This window comes from Alligator sinensis, unplaced genomic scaffold (assembly GCF_000455745.1).
Source record: "Alligator sinensis unplaced genomic scaffold, ASM45574v1 scaffold597_1, whole genome shotgun sequence".
NCBI classification, from domain to species: Eukaryota; Metazoa; Chordata; order Crocodylia; family Alligatoridae; genus Alligator; species Alligator sinensis.
In genome coordinates, this window is record NW_005842074.1 from 2,444,013 (window position 1) to 2,465,418 (window position 21,406).

At 42.5% G+C, this 21,406-nt stretch overlaps 1 protein-coding gene across 3 annotated transcripts in view; it reads left to right on the forward strand.

The window, feature by feature from the left end:
• The window catches only part of ANKRD12 (ankyrin repeat domain 12), a 127,103-nt gene that overhangs the window by 25,226 nt on the left and 80,471 nt on the right, over window positions 1-21,406 (forward strand). For 2 of the 3 annotated variants that reach the window (XM_006023661.3, XM_025204248.1), the window contains exon 2: window positions 6,103-6,240. In XM_006023661.3, coding sequence (XP_006023723.1) covers window positions 6,154-6,240 — 87 coding nt within the window. In that variant the 5' untranslated portion in view covers window positions 6,103-6,153. Of the gene's footprint in view, window positions 1-2,299; window positions 2,374-6,102; window positions 6,241-21,406 lie in introns of those variants that run through there. The other variant, XM_006023662.3, reaches the window with a different exon arrangement.

Genomic DNA, 21,406 nt, shown 5'->3' on the forward strand with positions numbered 1-21,406 from the left:
GGGCCAGGGAGGTGGGTTAAACCTACCTTCTGGTGAGTACAGAGGTGCCCTGCTGCTAAACTTACTGAAACATAGTGCTGGCTGCAACTGTGGACTACAAATCCCAGAGGTACCTGGAAGCAGGAAGAGCAAGCAAATCCCGGGACGTCATTCTCCCCCTGTACTCGGCCTTAGTGAGGCCGCAGCTGGAGTACTGCGTCCAGTTTTGGGCTCCACAATTCAAAAAGGATGTGGAGAAGCTTGATAGAGTCCAGAGAAGAGCCACGCACGTGATCAGAGGTCAGGGAAGCAGACCCTACGATGACAGGCTGAGCGCCCTGGGGCTCTTTAGCCTGAAAAAGCGCAGGCTCAGGGGTGATCTGATGGCCACCTACAAGTTTCCGCATCTTGGACCTTAGTTCATCACTTTATTTTAAAGATTTGTATAGCACAGATTTGAATGTAGTACTTTCATCAAGCAAGATGCACATGTTTAATTGCTTGTTAGCTGTGTATTAATATATTTTGGAACACTCTTATTTTACACCAAAATGCATAACATTATTTTCAGTTGAAATTTTGTGGTGATTCACCTCTATTGCATTTTTCTTGAAATTTAATAGGTTTTTTCTTTTTATTTTGTAGATCTGTTTCTGGTGCTCTATAAACATTACTGAACTAATTTAGATCAAAGTGGATAGTCAAAGTAAGATTAAATTCACCTTTGTGATTCCACTCTAAGTATCTCCTCTGCCTTCCTTTTTAAAAAATTGCCAGTTTCTCCCTCTCCCTTCAAACATTGCATTAAAATAGAAGTCTAAATTGTCAGAAGTGACGAGTGATTTTGAGTGCCCCAGATTTGGGCTGGCCAGCTTGAGATAACTTAAAAAGGACTGAGAAACAGGTGATTAACAATTCCTGAAAATATAAAGTGTCAGGCATCCAAAATCATTAAATATTTGAAATCTCCAGTCAAAAGTAAATTGATTTTTTTTCTTGCATTGTAATATATCTTTCAGATATTATAGTGAAATAGGAAAAAAAGAAACCCACTAATTAAGATGTGTAGCTCTTAAATTTATTTTCTACTGGTGGATAAAATATTTAATGTCTTGAAAACTTATGCTAACTTCAGTGAAAGAAAAAAGAGATGCAGGATATCTTTCTTACTGGCTTCTAGTATTCTATCATCCTGAGAAAGTAGCAAAGGCTTATGAGTAGTCTGGAATAGCTTTAATCAGCATGTAGCTTTGAAATATGATATAGGTTGCTAAAACTGATGAGTTGTCTTATCACTACCAGTGCCTTTACATTTGGATATGGCGTGTTAATGTTCTAGGATAAAAATAGTTCATGAGGATACATTGGGGATATATCCTCTGACATCCCTAAACCAATGACGGTTGATGCCAGGGAGTGGGGTATGACAGGGATCACTCTAGATTAGTGGTGTCTAACTGTTTGGCCTCATAGGCTGAAGGAGTGGCACAGGGATGGTTTGTGGGCTGGATCAGGCCCCATGTTGCCTGTATCGCACATGCCAGGATCGGGCTCCATGCTACTTCTGCCTGACCCTACGTACCCACCTCAAGCCTGCACTGCCTCACCCCTGTGCACCTGGTTTGGGCCCCAAGTGCCAGGATTGGGCCCTACACTGCCTCAGCTGGCCCTTATGCACCTGGATTGGCTCTGTGCTGCCACCCCAGCCCTGCATTCCTGATTTGGTGTGCTGGGCCATTCTATCCAGCTTGTGGGGCTCCCCAAGGGTCTGGAAGCTTTTGGACCCGTGTGGAGCCTTGTGGGCCAAATTACATGGCTTTGTAGGTGGGAAGGGTGGGGGGTTGAGTACCCCTGCTCCAGATAATGCCATATTCATATACTCTCACTGTAAAGTATCTACTGCTTGCTACTGTCAGCAGGGTAGTGGCCAAATTAGGGGTTGGCAGCCTATGGCCCACAGGCCAGATTCAGCCCATGGAGTCACTTTATTCAGCCAGGGAGCTTTGGCATTTCCATAATAGGAAATTCCATGCAGTGGCCAGAGATGGGAGAAGCAGTGATTGTGGCACGGCAGGGAGACCAGTGGCTCTGGCTTCAGCATGGGTCAGGTTGGGGATGGCCTGTACTCATAGCTAAGCTCTGTTAAAGCTTAGTCCCCCCTGCTGCAAAATGTTGCTCACCCCTGGCATAGATAGATGGACCATTGGTGTAATGCAGTATGGCTTTTCTGACTAAGACATTGTCGTGTTCAGGGTTTTTTTCTAATTAACTGATTTTTATTTATTTTTGTGTGTGGGAGTCTTATTTTTGCAACAATAGATGAACAGTTGTTGTAAATGCTGCGGCCTCAAGAAGAAGTGCAACCTGCTGCCATCCAAAGGAATTAAACTTCTGGTCAGTTAATGTTAATGCACTTTTCATATTGGAGAACTTTGTGGAGTAAGCAGTGACTATGTGAAGATTGTTTTTTTTTTTAATGATGCAAAAGAAGTATGGTCTTCAGCTTGGATTAATTAGTATGTTTTAGTTATAGTTGTTTAAATTTTAAAAATCCCTTACCCTTTCTGAAATCCTTAGCTAGTTCTGGATTGCGTAGAAGGGCATTAGAGTTCGTTATTCAGTGGCTGATAATCATGAATCTAAGACAGTATCTTCCAAACTGGAGTGAATATCCTGCAAAAGGGGCAGGAGTTTTCGGGTGGAATAAGACACTTAAAGCATAGAAGAAAATGATGATGGAGAAGCTTGCATTAGGCTTAGTGCCTTCTAAATGCAAATGTTTTTAAACCTACAGATGTAATTGGACAATCACTAGCTTCCCAGTGCTGTTCCCCCAGCAGCTCAGACTTGCAAGGTCCCCAGATAATCTAACAGTATACAGCTATTTCAGGACACCCAAGTAGCATGTAGCTTTCTGTTGGATGGAATACAGGAATGGAAATCCTTGGAATAAGAAGGTAAAAGAGAATAAATCTGAAAATCAAAAAAGGAAGTATCCTTATAGCTGCCCTCAAGAATTCCTGAGACAAGTCTTGAGTCTGATCCAAAGGTGTCCTTATTCTTCAATGCCACATTTCTAGGTTTAATATATGCAGGCATGAGTGGGTTTGTGAGGGACACTCACAAACGGGTGCCTCTGGCATTGGAAGGAATGAAGTATAGATACGTACTTTCGTTATCAAGTTGAGTGAGGGGCACTGAGGTTAGGACTGACCTCTGATGTTTACAAATGGGTCCTGGTACAAAAAAAAGTTTGAGAACCACTGGCTTAAACCATATTGAAATTTTTGGTAGCATACCAAATAACATTTTTTTAAAGTATAAATGTTACAAGAACTATTTTGATAATGAAATAGAGAGAGAGCGTGTGTGGTGTGTGTGGTGGGGGGGAGGGGAGGGGTTGGTATGAAGGTAGTTATTGGTGGAGTGTCAGATTAGTGTTAGGTTCCATATTTTTTGTAACTATACTTTGTAATGTTATGCAGTGTATACTAAACAAAACCAATAACTGAACTTGATATATGAAACTACACACAAATGAGACAAGGGTCTGGAGTGTGGTGACAGCATTATGGAGCTGCTCTGTTGCTCGCGCATTATGACCTGGGCAGCAGTGCCCCACTTTAGAAGGGATATGCTCTGCTATACCCTCTGCATACAATTATATAACAGGGCTGTCCAACTTCTGAGTGACTGGGGCCTGCAGGCTTCCTGCTGCACCATACTAAGTGGCAGGGGCACACCCCACCACTACAGCGGTAAACTGGGGTCCTGGGCCCTGTGAGTTCTGCCATCCTGCTCCCTAGGATGCAACAGAATGTAGAAACTGGAGCCTGGAGAACTCAGCTGTAGCAGCATGCAAGTGATGGAGTGCCACCTGAACAAGAAATTCAGGAGGCTGTGAGGTTAACCTCTCACATGCCACAAGTTGCACAACCCTCTTATAGAGGAAAAATTGTGAAATAGGATTTTAAACCTACTGTGTGATCACATAACTAAAAGAAAGTGCAGTGCATGTGAGCTAAAGACTAGAGATAAAGTTGACAACATTAAGGGCACCTATACATGAGCAGCGAGGCTGCTCCCACATGCTGTAATTACAGCGTGTCTGAGCAGACTCAGTTTATTGAGTCTGGAGTGTGGAAATTACCATGCTCCAGCAGCCTCCAGCATCTCGTGTATCAGGGTCCCTGCGCTTAAAAATGCCAGAGGAAGCACTTTAGATAAAGCTCATTCAGTGAGCTTTATCTAAAGTGTCCCCGTCACCATTTTTAAATGTGGGGATACCTGAGATGCTGTGGGCGCTTTGCTCTTGGAGCCACTCTTAATTCCTTGCACTGCACCCTGCCGGTTAGAAAATAAAAGAAGCCTTTGATACCACTTTCACACATCCTTCTCTTTCAGCAACCATTTCGAAATACTTAGGGCACTTTATACATGTGCTTCTGGAGCGGGAAAGGGGCGCTTTAATTAACGTGCAGTCCCCCAGCTTCTACCTGCTTGCTACTCCCCCTGTTGCTCAGGCTGCTGCCACAGCCTGGATCGCAAAGTTTTCCCCTCCCTAACCTTTTGCTTCCTGCTCCCCCCCCAGAAGCAACAAATGGTGCTGTGGGAGCCTGTTGCACTGTACAGTGAGGCAGCTGAGGGTGGGAGGGTGTCTGTGTGTACAGTATAGTGGGCTGTGCCACCTGCCTGTGCCCTGCAGTGGCTGCCTATACACATGGTACAGCAAAGTGGGGGATGCAGCACATGGCCTTGTGGCAGCCCCTGCTGATATGGCCCAAGGAATGATGGATTTAAAGGTTTTAATGCATATCTGATCCACAGACCTCATGATAGAACAGTGAAGTAACTCAACTTGTAATAGATCTTCTAGACTGTTCATTATAAGCCTTGAAAAAGATGCAGAGGGAAAAATTATGCAATCATAGAAAATAGACTTCTGGAGGTCATCTAGTCCAGTCCCCTGCCACAGAGGACCTAACCTTCCCTACCTAACCTTCCCATATTGCTACTTGTCTAACCTATTATTGCATTTACTCAAATACAAGATGACCCTGAATTTAAGGTGACCCTCCAATAATTAGATTCCATACATAGAAAATTATATGATAAAAAATGATACACATTTAAAAAATGATACACTTTCCATGTACAGAATCTAATTATTGGAGGATCATCTTATATCTGTCCCTCTTACTCCTGCAAAAGGTGAGGGGGGAGAGGTGATAAGGCAGGCAGTAATGGGGCAGGCAGTGTGGGGTTTCTTGGCCCCACCTGGCCCAGTTCTGGGGTGGCAGCCTGGGCTGTGGTGTGTGCAGCCGGTCCTGCTGCCCTTGGGTGCACAGCAGGGCTGGGGCAGCACGGCAGCCAGACTCCGCTTCCCAGCAGCCCTGGTGGCAGTGGCTCCTGTTGCTGCCACTGCTGTGTCACCACTGCTGCTGGACCCAGCCTTGCTGCCTGGGCACCCCGGCCTGTCTACTTCACACCCATTGCCAGAAGTACCAGATAGAGTGGAGATGGGCCTGGGACCTGCATAGGCAGGGCACTCTTGACCAGGCACATGGGATGGGGCCACTGGAGGGCACTCACTGTGCCTGCTGATTGATCTGCCTGGGTTGATCCGCCTGTGAGCTCAGAGAGCTCACTGAGCATACTGAGCTCCATCAGAGAGCCAAATTTTCTTAGCTTGTGAACTCGGCCTGCAGAGCTCTGGCACCCCATGTGCCATACAGCCAGAGGGTGGTGCGAGTGCACTACCCTTACCTGCCCTAGATTTGCCTCTGGTCTTTGGTTTATAATAAAGACTGTTGAATGCCCAAAAATATTTACAGCCATCAGTGAAAGGTATGAGTTAGAGGGAGGAGCTGTCTCTGAGCAGTTGAATTAATATTTCTCTTTTCACATTGTCTACTGTAATAGCTATATTTCTGTATTAGACTTCCTGTTCTTCAAGCCAGATATAGAGCTGTGCTTTAGTATGGTATTGGAGGTCAGGTGTGGGCAAAGCCTTCTTTTCTTCCTGCTGTGATTCAGCTGAATAGTAGTGCAGCCTACAAAAAAAACACTGCCTTTAGCACGACATTATGAACCTTGCTTATCTGTATGTTTCCCTTTTTGCAGACACACAATGAGTACACTGATGCAAGATACAGCTAGCTGAACAGATATAAAATGCCAAAATTTGGGTCCACAAAAGCAGTTCAAATTGAAAATTCTGACAGTGACAGTACGATGGTGGAGAAACCAACTACAAGAAAGGTAAAAATACTTATAATGATAAATTATTTAATTAAATTACACTGAGGCTTGTTTAACTTTATAAGAACATAGAACATGCAAGCCAAATGAAACCATTTGAAGTGTCACTATTTAAGACATTCCAATTTTGTACATGAATGTGAATCTCTTTTGGTGCATTAGTCCTAAAATTATAATTGAGAGAAATTTTACAGTTTTTTTTAAACTTTAAACCTTTTTATTAGTGTAGGATCAAGAGATATATTTAGATTTTAAAGCCTTATAATGCCATGAATAATTTAATTTTAAAAGAAACAGATTTCTTTTTGTTGTTTAATATATAATCAGTCGTTTCATTTTATATGAAATCTTCATATAATAGTATTACTGTTTTTGATTACTGCATTTTATTTTATATTTTGTCAGTATATTATATTGGTAGTCTGAGCATTTTCAGAATTCTTTCAGAAAAAAGTACAACTCTCTGTAATAAACACCAAATACATTTTTATAGTTTCATAAACCAAAAGAAGTTACTGTTGAGTCATGCTGACCTGTTGATTTTGAGTCTTATTACAAATATGTGCATTTGTGTGCAATTTGAGTGTGAGTCTACTTCAAAAGTTGTAAAAGTTTGTTTTTGATTGGGAAAAAATAGGGTCAGCTGATTAGAAACAGTAGGGGTTTTATTCTATAATTGTGTAGAATGGAATTAATTCAATGATAGTGCCTATACTATACTCTTAAAACTTTAGGCTAGATTATGACAACCCTTAAAGACTTTCAGAGTGGGTGGACATAATTTCTCTGTTGGGCTAATGGAGTGTAAGAAGGGAGTAGCTGGTGTTTACAGTTCTATCGGCTTTCCAAAGGTACCCGGGTATGGCCATGCTCTGCCCTCTGCTGCACAGTGGTATAGTTACAGGGTAAAAGGATGTGCTCTGTTTCTCAGATATGACTGTGCTTGCTATTTTCCTCTCCTTCCTGCTAGAGGAGGCATTTTCCTTCAGTGGTATAATCAGGTTTGGCAGGATTTTATTTCTATTGGTACACATTGATTTTTGCCTCACACTAGCAGGCTGATGGGGAAAAAAAAATATTTCCATCGTTAATCAAAATTTATAGAAAGGGGATGTAAGAAAAATGATGGCTGATGGAGTGTGTGACGACACAGGGAGCAGTCTTACAGAACCAGGCTGTGACTGTAGCTTGGACTGTAGCTCCTTGAAACCCCAAAGGACTGGAAACCAAAGGAAGAGGAAGTGACAAAGTGAATGAGGGAACTACAGGCCAGTAGAGCCGTGACCGATGGCAGCTCAGCTGGTGGCAGTCCTACAGTAGTTATGTTTATCAGTGGGCGGTTAAATTGAACTATAATAATAGTATACTGTCATTAATAAATTGTCTGCCCCCATACTCCTAATTTCACAGAAATCTGAAAATTTAAACTGATAAATATCTAAATAAATACTTGAAAATAAACATCCATATTATCAATTCAAATTATAAATAAAAATGGAATGCTGCCAAGCCCAGGTATAACCCTTCCATGTACAGCAGCTCATATTATGCTGAAAGTTGAGCTTGAAAGTGTTAAGATATTGGTAGACATTGATTTTAATCTGTAATTCATATTTAATGTAAAGTGAATGCTTCTGCTGTAAGTCACTTTCTGTCAGCCATATTAAAAACAAAAATTAGAAGTGAAATAAAAAAGTAATTTTAATCATTTTCCCTTATACTATTTAGCTGTATAGTGCATTTTAAAGGAGTAGTTCATTATTTAATAGTTCCCAAGGTTACAGTTGAAATGCCTTCTCAAAAAGGTTATTCACTGGCTTTATGTAAGACTTTTTCCTATTAACTTAACACTTTGATCTGTTGCTGAGACAATGTTATGATATCTGTGGGAACCCAGGAAAATCCCTGCTTAGTACTCTCAGCTTCTGACATCCAATATACACCAGCCTTTTCAACTTTTAACTTGCATTTATTTCATTGATAACTTTCTGTAATAGATTTCCTGTTTGGAACAATTTATTCTTATCTTTCATCCGATTTTAAAAAATTCTGGCATTTAAGGCAATAGAGAGTACAGTCTTTAATACAGCAAAGCAGTGCACGTCATTGTTCTGTCAGAGATGTAATTTTGTGTATCAGGAATACATAGATCTGAAGACTTTGAAAAATACATGATTTCTGCTTTGGGGGAAAAAAGAAACAAATCGAGAATGCTCTTCCTTGAGCTTGTCTGTGTTTCAAAGCTTCTGCCTTCACTGAGCAGCCACCACAAGGAATCCACCACATTGCATACAGAGTTGCATGCCTTTTGCCGGAACTGCATGACTTCACTATAGTGGCTGTGCCAGCAGGGCATATAATGCACTCTGGGAGGCACCAGCTGTTGAAGGGGCCGTAACAGTCAGCAGAAACCATGGGCACATCTCCACGTGCCTTCTGTCAGCTGCAGGGTAGCAGCAGAAACCTACTGTCACTGGCAGAGTTGGTTTTATTCCAGCTGGCAGAGAAAAGGCATTCTGCCGCTACAGAGGAGCATGGAATATGGATGCCATTTTGCCAGCAGAACTACATAGAGTAGACCAGGCTATAGTGATGATATAAACCTACTCAACTGTCACATCACTTTTGTTGAACATTTGTCACTATCTGACTATTCCAATACAGAAATATTTTTTTTTTTTGGTAAATTGAGGTTGCTGAAGTGAATCGGTCACCGATTATAGATCATAAATATGGGAAAGCCGCAGTTTAATCTACGGACCATGTCCAATATCCTCTCTGACTCTGGACTGGCAAAAGAAGGATGTGGTTGTACAAATATAAAATACTGCTATTAAATACTGTTTTGATTAGGAAGAATGCACATGGAAGTGGTATTTGTAGATGCATGTTTAGGTGAACAATGGGAGTGAGAATATCTTGAAAGATGATGTATAGTAATTGGAGTATGATGTAGGGAATAATTTTTGGATTCTCTGGGAATAATTAATTTAAATATTAGCCTAAAGGATTCAGAATGTGAAGTCAAATATTGATTGCTGCTCTAATACAAATCTCTTTTAATATTACCTTTTAATTATTTCTATAAATTGGTTTTGAGCATTCTGAGAGAACTCTTGAACTAATTACTTTTTGTCCAGTTTTATAAAGCTAAATGTAGCAAAGATTTTAAATAAATTGCCATTTGGACAATTAAAATTCCAGACACTGACTATTGTGTGTGTTCGGAGGTGTTAACTGACCTTTGCTTTTGGAGAAGATGCAGTCTGTTTTCCCCTACAGAAATAGATAGCTAGTAGTACCACATTATTTGGATTCTGCGTTCTACATACTAACAGCACGTTAAATTCTTTCTTCAGAAGATCAAAGCCAGCATGTATAATCTAAAATAATTAAGACAGGAATCTTGATTACTTGCAAAGTTCAACAGTCTAAATGAGCTATTACATTTTCAAAATGCAACTGAAAATGCTGGAACAGAGAAAAAATTCTTTATGTGTACTTAAATATTTAGAGCTGAACCAATACCAGTAATAAAAATATTAAGCAATAGCTACGTATTAACATGATGTAAACTGCTACATTCTTCAATATTTTATACTAATTCAATAAAAGTTAATATTCACTATACTATGGTGGTAGCAGCACTGTAGTTGTAATCAAGAGGACATTTTTCATTATAAGCCTCCTGCTTTCTGATGTTTAGTTTTTAGAAAAATTCTTTGGACATAATTTTTTAGCTTTAATTATCAGTCACAAAGTGAATATTGTGGTAGTTGAGATAAAAATCATATTCAGATATTCTGAGTAATCTACGAATGAAGAGATCTCTTCATGTAATCAAAGATCTTCCAATTTTTTTCTTGGTGTGGGGAAACTCAAAAGCAGCACAACAGAAATAATGTGGCATCACACCTGGCAGCACAGTTTTGGGAGAAGGTTAGCAGCCAACTGTGGCAAAAGAACAAGTTAGGGACTGCTTAGAAAAGCTGGATACATACAGTCCATGGGACTGGATGAGGGATGCACCCAAGAGTATTGAGGAAGTTGGCGGATGTGACTGCAGAGCCACTGGCCATCATCTTTGAAAACTCATGGCCATTGAGAGAGGTCCTGGATGAATGGAAAAGGGCAAATACAGTGCCTATATTTAAGAAAGGAGGTAAAAGGAGGATCCAGGGAATTACATTCCAGTCAGCCTCACCTCAGTCACTGGAAAAATCATGGAACAGGTCCTCAAGGAAACCATTTCTAAGCACTTGAAGGAGAAAAACATGATTAGGAATAGTTGGCATGGATTGACCAAGGGCAAGTCATGCCTGACCAACTTGATTGTTTTCTGTGATGAGATGACTAGTTCTCTGGATGCAGGGAGACCAGTTGATTATCTTGACTTTAGCAAGGCTTTTGATACAGTTTCCCACAACATTCTTGCAGGCAAGCTAAGGAAGTACGGGCTGGATGAATGGACTTTAAGATGAATAGAAAACTGGCTGGAGCATTGGGTTCATAGGATAATAATCAATGGTTCAACATCTAATTGGGAACTGGTATCAAGTGGAGTGCCCCAGGAGTCAGTCCTGGGGCTGGGTTTTTTTCAGTATCTTCATCAGTGACCTAGAAGATGGGATGGAGTGCAACATTAGCAGGTTTGCAGATGACACCAAGCTGGGGAGGAGTAGTAGATGAGGTGGAAGGTAGGGTTAGGATTCAGAGAGACCTCGACAAATTGGAGCACTAGACCAAAAGAAATCTCATAAGGTTCAATAAGGAAAAGTGCAAGGTCCTGCACTTAGGACAAAACAATCCCATGCACCAATACAGGCTGGGGGCTGATTGACTGGACCCAGTGCTCCAGCAGTTCTGCAGAACAGGGCCTGGGAGTTTTGTAGTGGACAATAAGCTGAATATGAGCCAAGAGTGCGCTTGTTACCAAGAAGGCTAATGGCATCCTGGGCTGCATTGGTAGGTATGTTGCCAGCAGATCAAGGGAAGTGATTATTTCCCTCTATTCTTTACTGGTAAGGCCACATCTGGTGTACTGTGTCCAGTTTTAGGGCCTCCACTATAGAAAGCATGTGGACAAATTGGAGAGACTTCAGCATAGGGCAGTGAAAATGGTTAGGTGAAGGAACTGTGGGCTTATTTAGTCTGCAGAAGAGAAGACTCAGGGCGGATTAGTGCCACCACTGGGAGCCCCATACTGACCTTGCCACAGCAGTGTAGCTGGCATAGGGCTGCCAGCAGCAGCACTGAGTCTCCCCACCCCACTCTGTCCTCCTGTGCTGGGTTCTACCCACTGGGCCTTGGAGACCTCCCAGCAGGGCAGGGAGGCCTGAGCCTGTGACTGGCAGTCTGTATTTGCCCCTGCCCTGTGTACAAGTGTTGGGGCATGTGCCCCCCTCCATGACTCCCCCAGGAGTGTGTGCAGGGAGCCAGGAAAAGAAAGAAAACATGGGCTGAAGGCTGTGCGGGCCGGGTGTGAGCCGGGCCCTCTTTTGTGCTCTGCGCAGGCTGTGGCCAGCAGCCCGGGCACACGGGGTCGGAGAGAATGGGCGACACGCTAGAATTAGGCACGGACTCGTAATGGTAGATTTAAAGATTGTTTACTTACACCGAAGATGGTTGCGGTGCAGGCTGGAAAACTTGCTTGAGTTGCAGTTACAAACAAAACAACACGAACAATCACGTGGAGTTTGCTAGGCTCCACGGAAACAGAGCTCCGGATGCCCTGGACAAGCGCGCCACCGAAATAGAAACCTCGTAGATACGCCTTAAAAAAAAAAAAAAATTATCGCTCGAAGACGGAAAGAGATGGAGAGGAGTTTGGCGACCTGATTCACCGCCCATCTCACACAGGGTTTCTATTACCCTGCCGTATACCCAGAGTCCCCACGAGATGGATGTGGAGTCCTCTTCGGCTTGGGCGGAAACCGCTCAAGCCTCTTATATGGCTAACAGGCCAATCATTAGCCGCCACGTGGGAATAATTTAGAACTAGCCAATAGCGGAGAACAAATTTGCATGCGGGTGGCGGGAACTCCTTTGCACCATGCATTTCTCTTGCAACTTGAGAAATGCACCCTGCAAAGGAAGCTACAAATTGGCGGGAAATTCTCTCTTGCACCGGGGTTCTCCTCTGCAGCAGAAAACTCCACCGTGCAACGAAGCTGCAATTTAGCGGGAGTAATTCTAGTGCCGAAGCACACACACAATCATACCTTTGGGTTATGGCAAAGACCAGGAACAAGAAGCCTGATAATGAGGGACGTGAGTTAGAGGAAGAGCTGGAGAGTAGTTTCCTGCTGTCAGTGCCTCTAAGCTCCAGCCCAGAGTGGAGACTAAAAGTTGGAAGGTGGTGGGGAGGTGATAATATGCAAGCATTCCTAAATGCAAAATCAGTCCAGCAGATTGAAAAGGTTGCAGGAATGGGAGTGAAGGAGCTAGAGGAGTGGACCACCCTGAGTAGTAGCATAGACTAACCTTAAAGGGACAGATGCAATCATTTTAAAACAAGCATAAATGGCATTGACAATAGTTTTGCTTAACATCAGGAGTATCTTAATACGCAAAAGATGGGAACAGATTGAACCAGTGTTGAACCAAGTAAGGGCAAACATAATCTGCCTATAGATCGGTCTGTTCTAGTGAAAAAAACCCTCAGTAACTGAGTTTGCTTTTGTATCAAAAGAAATAAGGATAAGGAAGAAAGAAATCATCTGTGTGGCTTTTAGCAATCAACAGGTGCTGAAGGTGGAAATGAGTCTTGGTAAGAGCCCCATGAGAGAGAAGGGACTGCGGAAGATATTTGTGCAGCTGTTACATGATGAAGAGAGATACATGAGCATAGCATACAGGACAAAGTATGAGGGGTGCAAAACAAGAAGAAGAAACAAGGCAAGAGTTAGAAACCTGGTTTAAAAGAAAGATGAGACAGAAAATGTTCTTAGCACAAGCATCCTGAGTGGGAGAAAATGAAGAGTGGTCTGGATACTTTTCAGTCAGAGTGAAGGCGTCAAAAGAAGAGCTTAAAGCAGTGTGGGAAGAAGGTGATGCCCAGGTGGAAAAGCAGGAGATGTTGGAGGCGACAAGGAGATTTTACAAAGAGCTATACCAGAAGAAGGAAATCGACAGGAAGAAGATGAAGGATTTCTTGGTGGAGATTGAAGAGAAAGTAGAGGAAGCAAAGAAGATAGAAGAGAGAAGCTTAAGGGCATGGAGGAGTGTTTAAAAACCTTTAAAAGAAATAAATCACCAGAAGCAGGTGGACTGCCTATGGAATTTTATGAGAAGTTTTGGGGATGGGTAGGGAGGATATAGTGGATTTTCTGAGGAAATGGTGGAATCGGGAGAAGCAAGGAAAGATTTTTACATGAGACATTATGATCTTACTCTTCAAGAAAGGGGAGAAGGAACTCCTGAAAAACTGGAGACCAATTACGCTTCTTAATATGGACTATAAGTTAATGGCCAAGACCCTGGCTTTGAGGATGAGAAAAAAACTTCAAGAAAAAAACAACCAAGTATGCTCAGTACCAGGTAGAAGGAGCTCCACAGTGATCGGAGATGCACTGTTCCATATCCAAGAGAGGAAAACAAACACAGGTATAGGAAACCTAGATTTGGAAAAAGCATCTGACAGAGCGGATCATAATTATATAATTGAGGTGCTAGGAAAACGGGTTCCCAGAGATGTTTATATGTTGAATAAGGTTATTGTATAGAGTAGTGGAGAGTCAAGTCCAAATTAATGGATACGGAAGTGGGGCCTTTAAAATCCTTACGGGGTGAGAGAAGGGTGCCCCCTATTGCCACTACTATTCGTGTGGAATGGAACCATTGGCACAAGAATAAGAAGGCAAGGTCATAAGTAAAGTAAAGATACCAGGGAGGGGGTGAGGTCAAATGCATACTATACATGGATGATATAAATGTAGTACTTAGAGAGGGACTTTTGATGGAAAGGGTGCTAAAGCATACAGCAGAGTATGGAGAAGCGATGTGGTTAAACTAAGATCGAAAAGCATAATAATGGGAGTGGGGACCTGGAGGGACTTCAAGAAGTTGGGCTTTCAAATAAGAGAGAGAGAAATTGGAGTGCTAGGGATTCTGATGGATTCCAAAGGGAAAGGAAATACAGCATGGGAAAAGTTGATGGCAAGGCTACGGCAAATACTTTGGTTACATAGTCCAGAAGGACACTGCCCTTTGCCAGAAAAATGGTGGTGGTTAAGGCTGTGCTAGTATTGATTATTCTATATATGGGAATTATGTTTCTACCAGCATGGCAGCAGATAGCAGAAGTATGGAGGGAAACATGTGGGTTTTCTGGAATGCCAAAAGAGAGAGGTTGGCCCCAGCTGAACTGTATAAAGCAAGAGAGATAGGAGGATGGGGGCTACTGGACTTGGGATTGTTCACCTATATGAAATATGTAAGCATGATATGCAAGGTGGTAACAGAGGTAGAGGGGAAGCAGCATGTATCACTTGATTTCACAGAGCTGCAATTTTGAGGAAATGGGGAGTATATTAGACCTCTTTGAAGAGTCTGTGGGCATGGTAACCACCAGTTCATTATATCAGGATGGAAGGGTTCACACCCACAACCCCCATCCAGGAGCCCGACCAGCTGGGCTTGCAGCCCCGGGGTTCAGGGAAGACGGTGCTGAGCCATGGCAGGGCTGCCTGGCACCCTCAGCCCCCATGGCTCGGGCTTAGGGAGGGTTGGAACCGCCTGGGGACTCCAGCACAAGCCACCTACGGGTCTCCGTGCATCCCTGGTCCAGGCCCCTGGAGAGTAGCAGCAATGGCAGCCCCGTGCTCTGTGTGCCCACAGAGACAGCAGCTGCTGGTGGGCAGGGGTGGGATTCCCGCAGAACCACCTCCTGCAGCCCCCGAACTGGGCCATGCTGCACATCCAGCCCCAGTCCAGTGCTGACAGCCCGAGCCATGCCCAGCGCTCCTACTGCAGCACCATGTGGAGCTGCTGCTGTCCTCCCTGTGCTGCTTGGGCTCCTGCTGAGACCCACATGGAGCCACTGGGTCCTGGCGTTAGCCCAGGTGGTTCAGGAAGGAGAGGTGCAGCTCTGCCCAGCTCGGTGACAGTTCTAGGCACAGCTCGGGCTCTGGCAGTGCTGGGCTGGTCCTGGGGGCTGAGAGAGGTGGCTTCATGGGAATCTCACTCCCTCCTGCCGCCATTGGCTGCTTCCATGGGGGTCTGGGGACACTGTCACCGCCACTCTCCAGAGGCCTGGAGCGGGGATGCACGGGGACCCGTGGGCCTGGAGGCAGCTCGTGCTGGAGTTCCCAGGTGCTCCTGCCCTGCCCTAAGCCCAGGCCATGGGGCCCAAGGGTTCTAGGTAGCCCTGCTGTGGCGGATCTGTGATGGGCCTGGCAGGACTCAGGATCTGAGTGGTTGCAGCAGGAAGGCATGGCCAGGGGCATGCCCAGCCACCCACCTACAACCCCCATCCAGGGCCTTGAGCAGCTGGGCTAGCAGTGCCGGGGGTTTGCAGAAAGCAGTGCTGGGCTATGGCAGAACTGCCTGGCACCCTCAGGCCTAGGACAGGTTGGAACCACTTGAGACCCGCTGAGCAAGTAAATGGGGAAGGCCAGGGCTGGGGCCGGAGCAGCTGCCCTCCGCCTAGGCTGTCCATGTCCACCACTGCTGGGTCAAGGGCGGGGTGAGCCCATCACTGCTGGGGCTGTGCTCGGGCAGGGGGTGTGCCCTAGTCCCAGGGCAGTTTGTCGGAGACTGCTCAGATTGGGCATCCTGCCAGGGTTTACAGTGATCCCCCGCCCCGCAGACAACCCCTCTCCTCAGGCTCCAAACCCCACACACCCACTCACAGCCTCCCACCCCCCAACCATACAGAGTACTTGCATAATTTTGAGTTTTTAGCTGTGTTATTAAAATTGCGACTAATTTTTTTAATCGCACAAGTAATCACAATTATTTTTTGTTAACTGTTTGACCACCCTAATATTTAGTGAGATTTCCATTTATGCAAATATAAGATGAAGGGCTTCCCCTGCACCACCATACTGACTAGGGGAAAAATCCTTGACTTGTATTTGACTAAATATGGTAGTTTTACCATCACCAAAACTACAGGTCTGAATGGCTGCAGAGGTCATTTGGTTTCCCCAATACTTTGAGATGAGCAGAAGTTGGCTCAGGGCTTTTGTTGCACGTTGCACTGTGAGCTGCCCAAATCCTGCCCTCTTCTGTTCTTCCCTGCCCCCATTTCAGAAGTTCATGTGCAATCCAGGTGTTAAGAGCTCCAGGAGCCGCCCAAAATTGCTGTGAATAAAGCCCTCAGTTTTACAGTAGAGAGACTTCTGAACAAATAGTTTTTTACACTGAAATCTTTAAATTATTGCATCTTTATGTTCTTGCACATTTTGTTCTGCAGCTGTAAAAATGCTTGGCTCTTGTTCCACGTGATTATCTTCTTCTTGAAGATCATATATTTGTTATATGCTCTATTTATTTATATTTAAGATAGAGCCATAATTAATACAAATGGTCTGTCCTTGAAATACTGAATAGTAAATAGGGCTTGTATTTATTCCCATTACTGCAGCACCCAGGAGTCTCACTTAAAAGTTATATTGTGTTACTTTTACGATGAATTTAGATCAAGTAAAATATATGGAAATGAAAAGTGTCATTTTTCATGTTTTCACATTTGAAACTTAGTTAAATTTATAGAAAATAATACTTTGAAAAATACTGTGTAGTCATAATTTATTATCATTGGAGGGAAGAACTAAAGTTTGAACTTCCATTTTTCTTAATTTTTGGAGACCACTGAGCTTATTTGTTCTGTAACGCACCACAAATATTTATAGAGCTGTAAAAAAATAATTATTAACAAATATAAGAATTGAATTTAATATATCTAATACTTGAAGTATATTTTGATGAGTATATATGATTAGTTTCTTTATGTTCAAGAGAGTTGATTTATGCTTGATGGACTTCTCTGTGCGTAAGATAACAACTATAATAGATTGCATGAGTTTAGGACTGCTTTTAACGCAGTGTGTGTTACTGTTCTTCTTAACACAGGATACAGGTTTTTATTACTAACTGCTCTAGTCATCTCTGTGTACGCCTGATGATTTTTAAGTAGGATAAACTTACCAGCTTTAGATCTGGCAAACTTGCATTTATGTTATAGCTGGCAGCCTGGTTACTCAGTACTTTGCATTAGTACTTAAACTTAAGTAACATTGGAATCATCTAGTCACACCATTGCAGAACTGCAGCATGCTTTTTGATCAGCCTGATTCATAGGTAACAGCATCAGTAGAATGAGAGTTTTATCAGGTTCTGCGTGAATGTTTCTTTCTTTCTTTCTTTCTTTCTTTTTTTCTTCCAGCTCAAGTACTTCTGGGATAAAGAAGATATATAACAATATTGACTCTACTCAGTTTTTCCTATCAGGTTAACTTTAAAAAAGCTCTTTTATTGTTATCAAGAGCATAATAAGAATCAAATTATCTCAAGTATATTGAAATTCTTTTTTGAGTATTGTCTCTAGACCACACATCAGGGATAACTGTCTCTGCAAACTTGAGCTCAGCATGTTCTGTAAAAGAGTAACTATTAATTCCTCTTCAGACTCCTTTGCTGATCCAAGTGTTTGCATTGAAAATAACTGGGGAACTCTGGCTCAGACTGCTTTTTAGATTCTGTGAGCAAGTAATGCTGGGAGATGAGAAGCCTTATTTCCTTGCCTCTGCAGGCCACCTTTAATCTGTAGTTTTTCTCCTTGTGTATGTGGTGGTGGGTATTTTTGTTTATTTGTTTTGTTTGTAAGCTTCCATCAATAAGAGTAGTGATGTTAGTGTTCATTAGTACCATTGGTATTTTTGTAGTTCTGTGACTATTGCTTCTTGGCCTCTTTCATGTTATTACCAGTATTTCAGCTCTGCTCAGTACTGTTGGGCAAATCCTTGTGTCATGCCATTGGTCTTTCTGTTTAATGACATTATTGGTTGTTTTATTATTGTGGATCTTGGCACAGCACTTAAAGAGGGTCTTTGTCACTTCTAATGGCAAAGTGTTGGTCTCTAACCTACATATTTAAAATACCTTCCCTTTGTGCAACATCCAAGCCCAGATTTTAGAAGAAATGGGAGACTCTGATTAAATTCTTTCTTTTAGAACAGTGGTTCTCTACCATATAGATCGCACATGTTGAACACAGTCCTACAGTGTGCACCCTTCCTGGTGCCCAGCAGCCAACCTCCTCCAAATATTATGCACAACTCCACAGTCTGCCTCCCTCATGGCTCCCTCACCAGGCATGCTGCAGAAACAGCCAATCTATCTCTGCATGCATTAGTTCTAGAATGGAATTAGCACTGTCACGTTTTGTGAACTGTGCCTGGGCTAATTAGCCCAATTGCAGTGCCATATCAGGGGACTTTGTGCTTCCTGTTTGGGCAATAGTGTGGGTGCTGACAGACGTGGGGGGCGGGAGGAATAAAAAACACACTGTACTGGAAGCAGCAGCGCATTAGTTCAACCAGGCTCCTCACTTCAAGCTGGTTTCTTGGCACTTTTAGCTAAACCTGATTCAATAAGCTGTTAGATAAGTGCCAAAAAAGCCCCACTAAAGCATCCAATCTATATACGTTGGGAAAGCCAAGTGCAACTACCGTGCTGCCTCTTGTGGGCATATGCTGGGCTTGGCGCGGGAGTGTGCTGAGTTTAAAGTGCCGGTTTTGGGGGGTTTTTTGCTTCTCCACATCGGTAAGCAGCCAATATGATGTTGTACCCCAGGAATATTGCATGGAGGTCAGACAAACTCTCGCTCTTTCTGTTTCCAACCCTGTGTTCCTTGTGGGCCTATCCATAGCCTGCTTGTTGAGAACCACTCTTTTACAGAAGGCAATTAAGAAACAGGCTGTGTTTACCTCTTTGGGGACTTCTTCGTCCTCAGAACAAACTCCTAAGCCAAAGCTGAGGGGTAGGTTCAAGAATCACTTTTGTTGAAGGTTGAGTCATTTAGGGATGCTTTAAGAATTAAACTAGAAGCTAGGGAAGAATAAGGACCATAAGTTTTGTTTTGGTGTTTTTTGTTTTTCATTCATACTGAAGAAATTGAAACTGAGGAACCCCATCTAGACAAAATGTTCTGTCTTGGAGATTTAGCTCTTTTTCAAGTGTTACATAAAGACTTAAAATAAACTTCTCCTTTTGGCCTAAATTGGAAAAACGTATTTGCTTGCTGTTGCTATTGAGAAAAAAGTATCCTGGACTTTTGAGGGAAAGACGTTTTCTGTAGAAGGTGAGGTCTCTGCTCCAGCTGGGTTCTCAACTTTTTTGCCTCTGTATACCAGCACTTTCTTAGTGATACATAGGTTGTGTTTGTGCCAGCAGTTTGCTCAAATACCCAGTTGTTTCAGACAATGACAGCTATCTGTCCTGCCCACACTTAGTGAGGGGCTGTAGAACTGAGTGTCATACATGCATTGATATGTTAATAGATTATTTTATATCTTTTGATATCCCTAGTATATCCTTATGTGGTTAACTATATATGTTAAACATAGAGTCCAGTGTGGTGTGTAACCGAGGGCAACTGGTCTGTTTCACCATCTTAATCTTCTGTGACCTATCTAAAAAGACAAAATAGATTTAATACAATTAAAGTCTATCCTTTCTAAGTTTGTATATGAATTGGCAGCAGGTCATGATCAGTGATAGGGAAAGCTGCTGATAGATATAACAATAATTGCATGGAGACTTGTTCTATTCTAGCCATTAGGATAACTTAAGATGGGTATCAGATTCCTTTTGTAGTGGGTGAGAAAAATGGACTGGCATCTTTTTAAATTCAGGCATTCAGTCTCCCTGCACTATGGTGCATTTTCTAATGGGCCATATCCTTAGGCTTCAAAGTCTTCCTAAATAGTCTTGTGTAGTCTTTTCCTTTTTGGAATTTAAATCCATCTAAAAAACCTCTGTTAGTCTGTTCTTGGATTCTGATTTTTTCCATAAAAGAAATATGAAATATACTCCTGAAATATGTTCCTGAGAATACCTGCATTTTTCCCAGTTTAAGCTAGTGTGATAACAAATTTTGCAAACTTCTCCTTTTTACCAAAAGTGAGCCCCTTTGATTAAATATCAAGACAAATGATCTTATTTCAGTTGATCTACTTGCTGCTTGCCTTAAGGTGAGGAGAAAGGTGGGCTAAAGCATCTGACTTTCTTTGGCCTACTCGGGTGATATATTTCTAAAAATATAAATGTAGAAAAGATCAGTATCTCTCTTGTTTGTGTCTTGAACAGAGAGGAAAAAGGAGGCTTTCACAGAGGAAATTTATCAGGCAGTTTGACCTTATTAGTCCTGTCCCTTGGCATAGTCCCCCTGTAGAAAAGTTAAAACTAAGAGAACCACCTTTACTTGAGAAAACACATATGAAAGGATTAAAAAAAAAAACCCTTGGGTAGACTTCACCATTCAGTGCACAGAACATGAGAGGGCGCCATCTTTGAACATGACAACAGTCGTTCTTTGGTGACTTGTATCTCTTCTGAGTATGGTACAAAGCTAATCTTGGTGTCTAACCCAATGTTTTCAGAGTCAAACAATCCAATCAGGATGTTTCCAATGTCATAATGACAAAAGAAAGTAGGGTTTGCAGTTCTCTCAAGACAAATAATTTCAACGTTATTTATGAACATTTTTCTTACATAGTTGAAATATAAATACTGTATATAAAACTGGAATTTGATATGAAATTAATAGGAAGTGCTATAACATACAACATGATATTAAATTAATACAACTATTGAAAGAATTTTTCTTTTAACATTTTGGGGTGATCCACCCCATCATCCATTAGACTACTTGATTTTTCCTTATATGGTTTTCATCCCGTTTGCAGTGTTTGATACAAAAAATGTAATTTTTTTGGCACTTGTAGCTGTGCAACATGCAAAACTGCAAGATGCATGTCAGCAATAATTCATCAGAAACGGAAGCAAGACATTTGTCCGGAAAAAAAGCTCCAGACAGATGTCTTTGTACCACTCCAAGATCTTTCAGATTTAATGTACTTCTGTAGCTGCTCTTATCCAGGCTAAAGCATTCACGTGCCACAAAGAAGCATCTCCTGAGATGCACATTTCGAATAGGGAA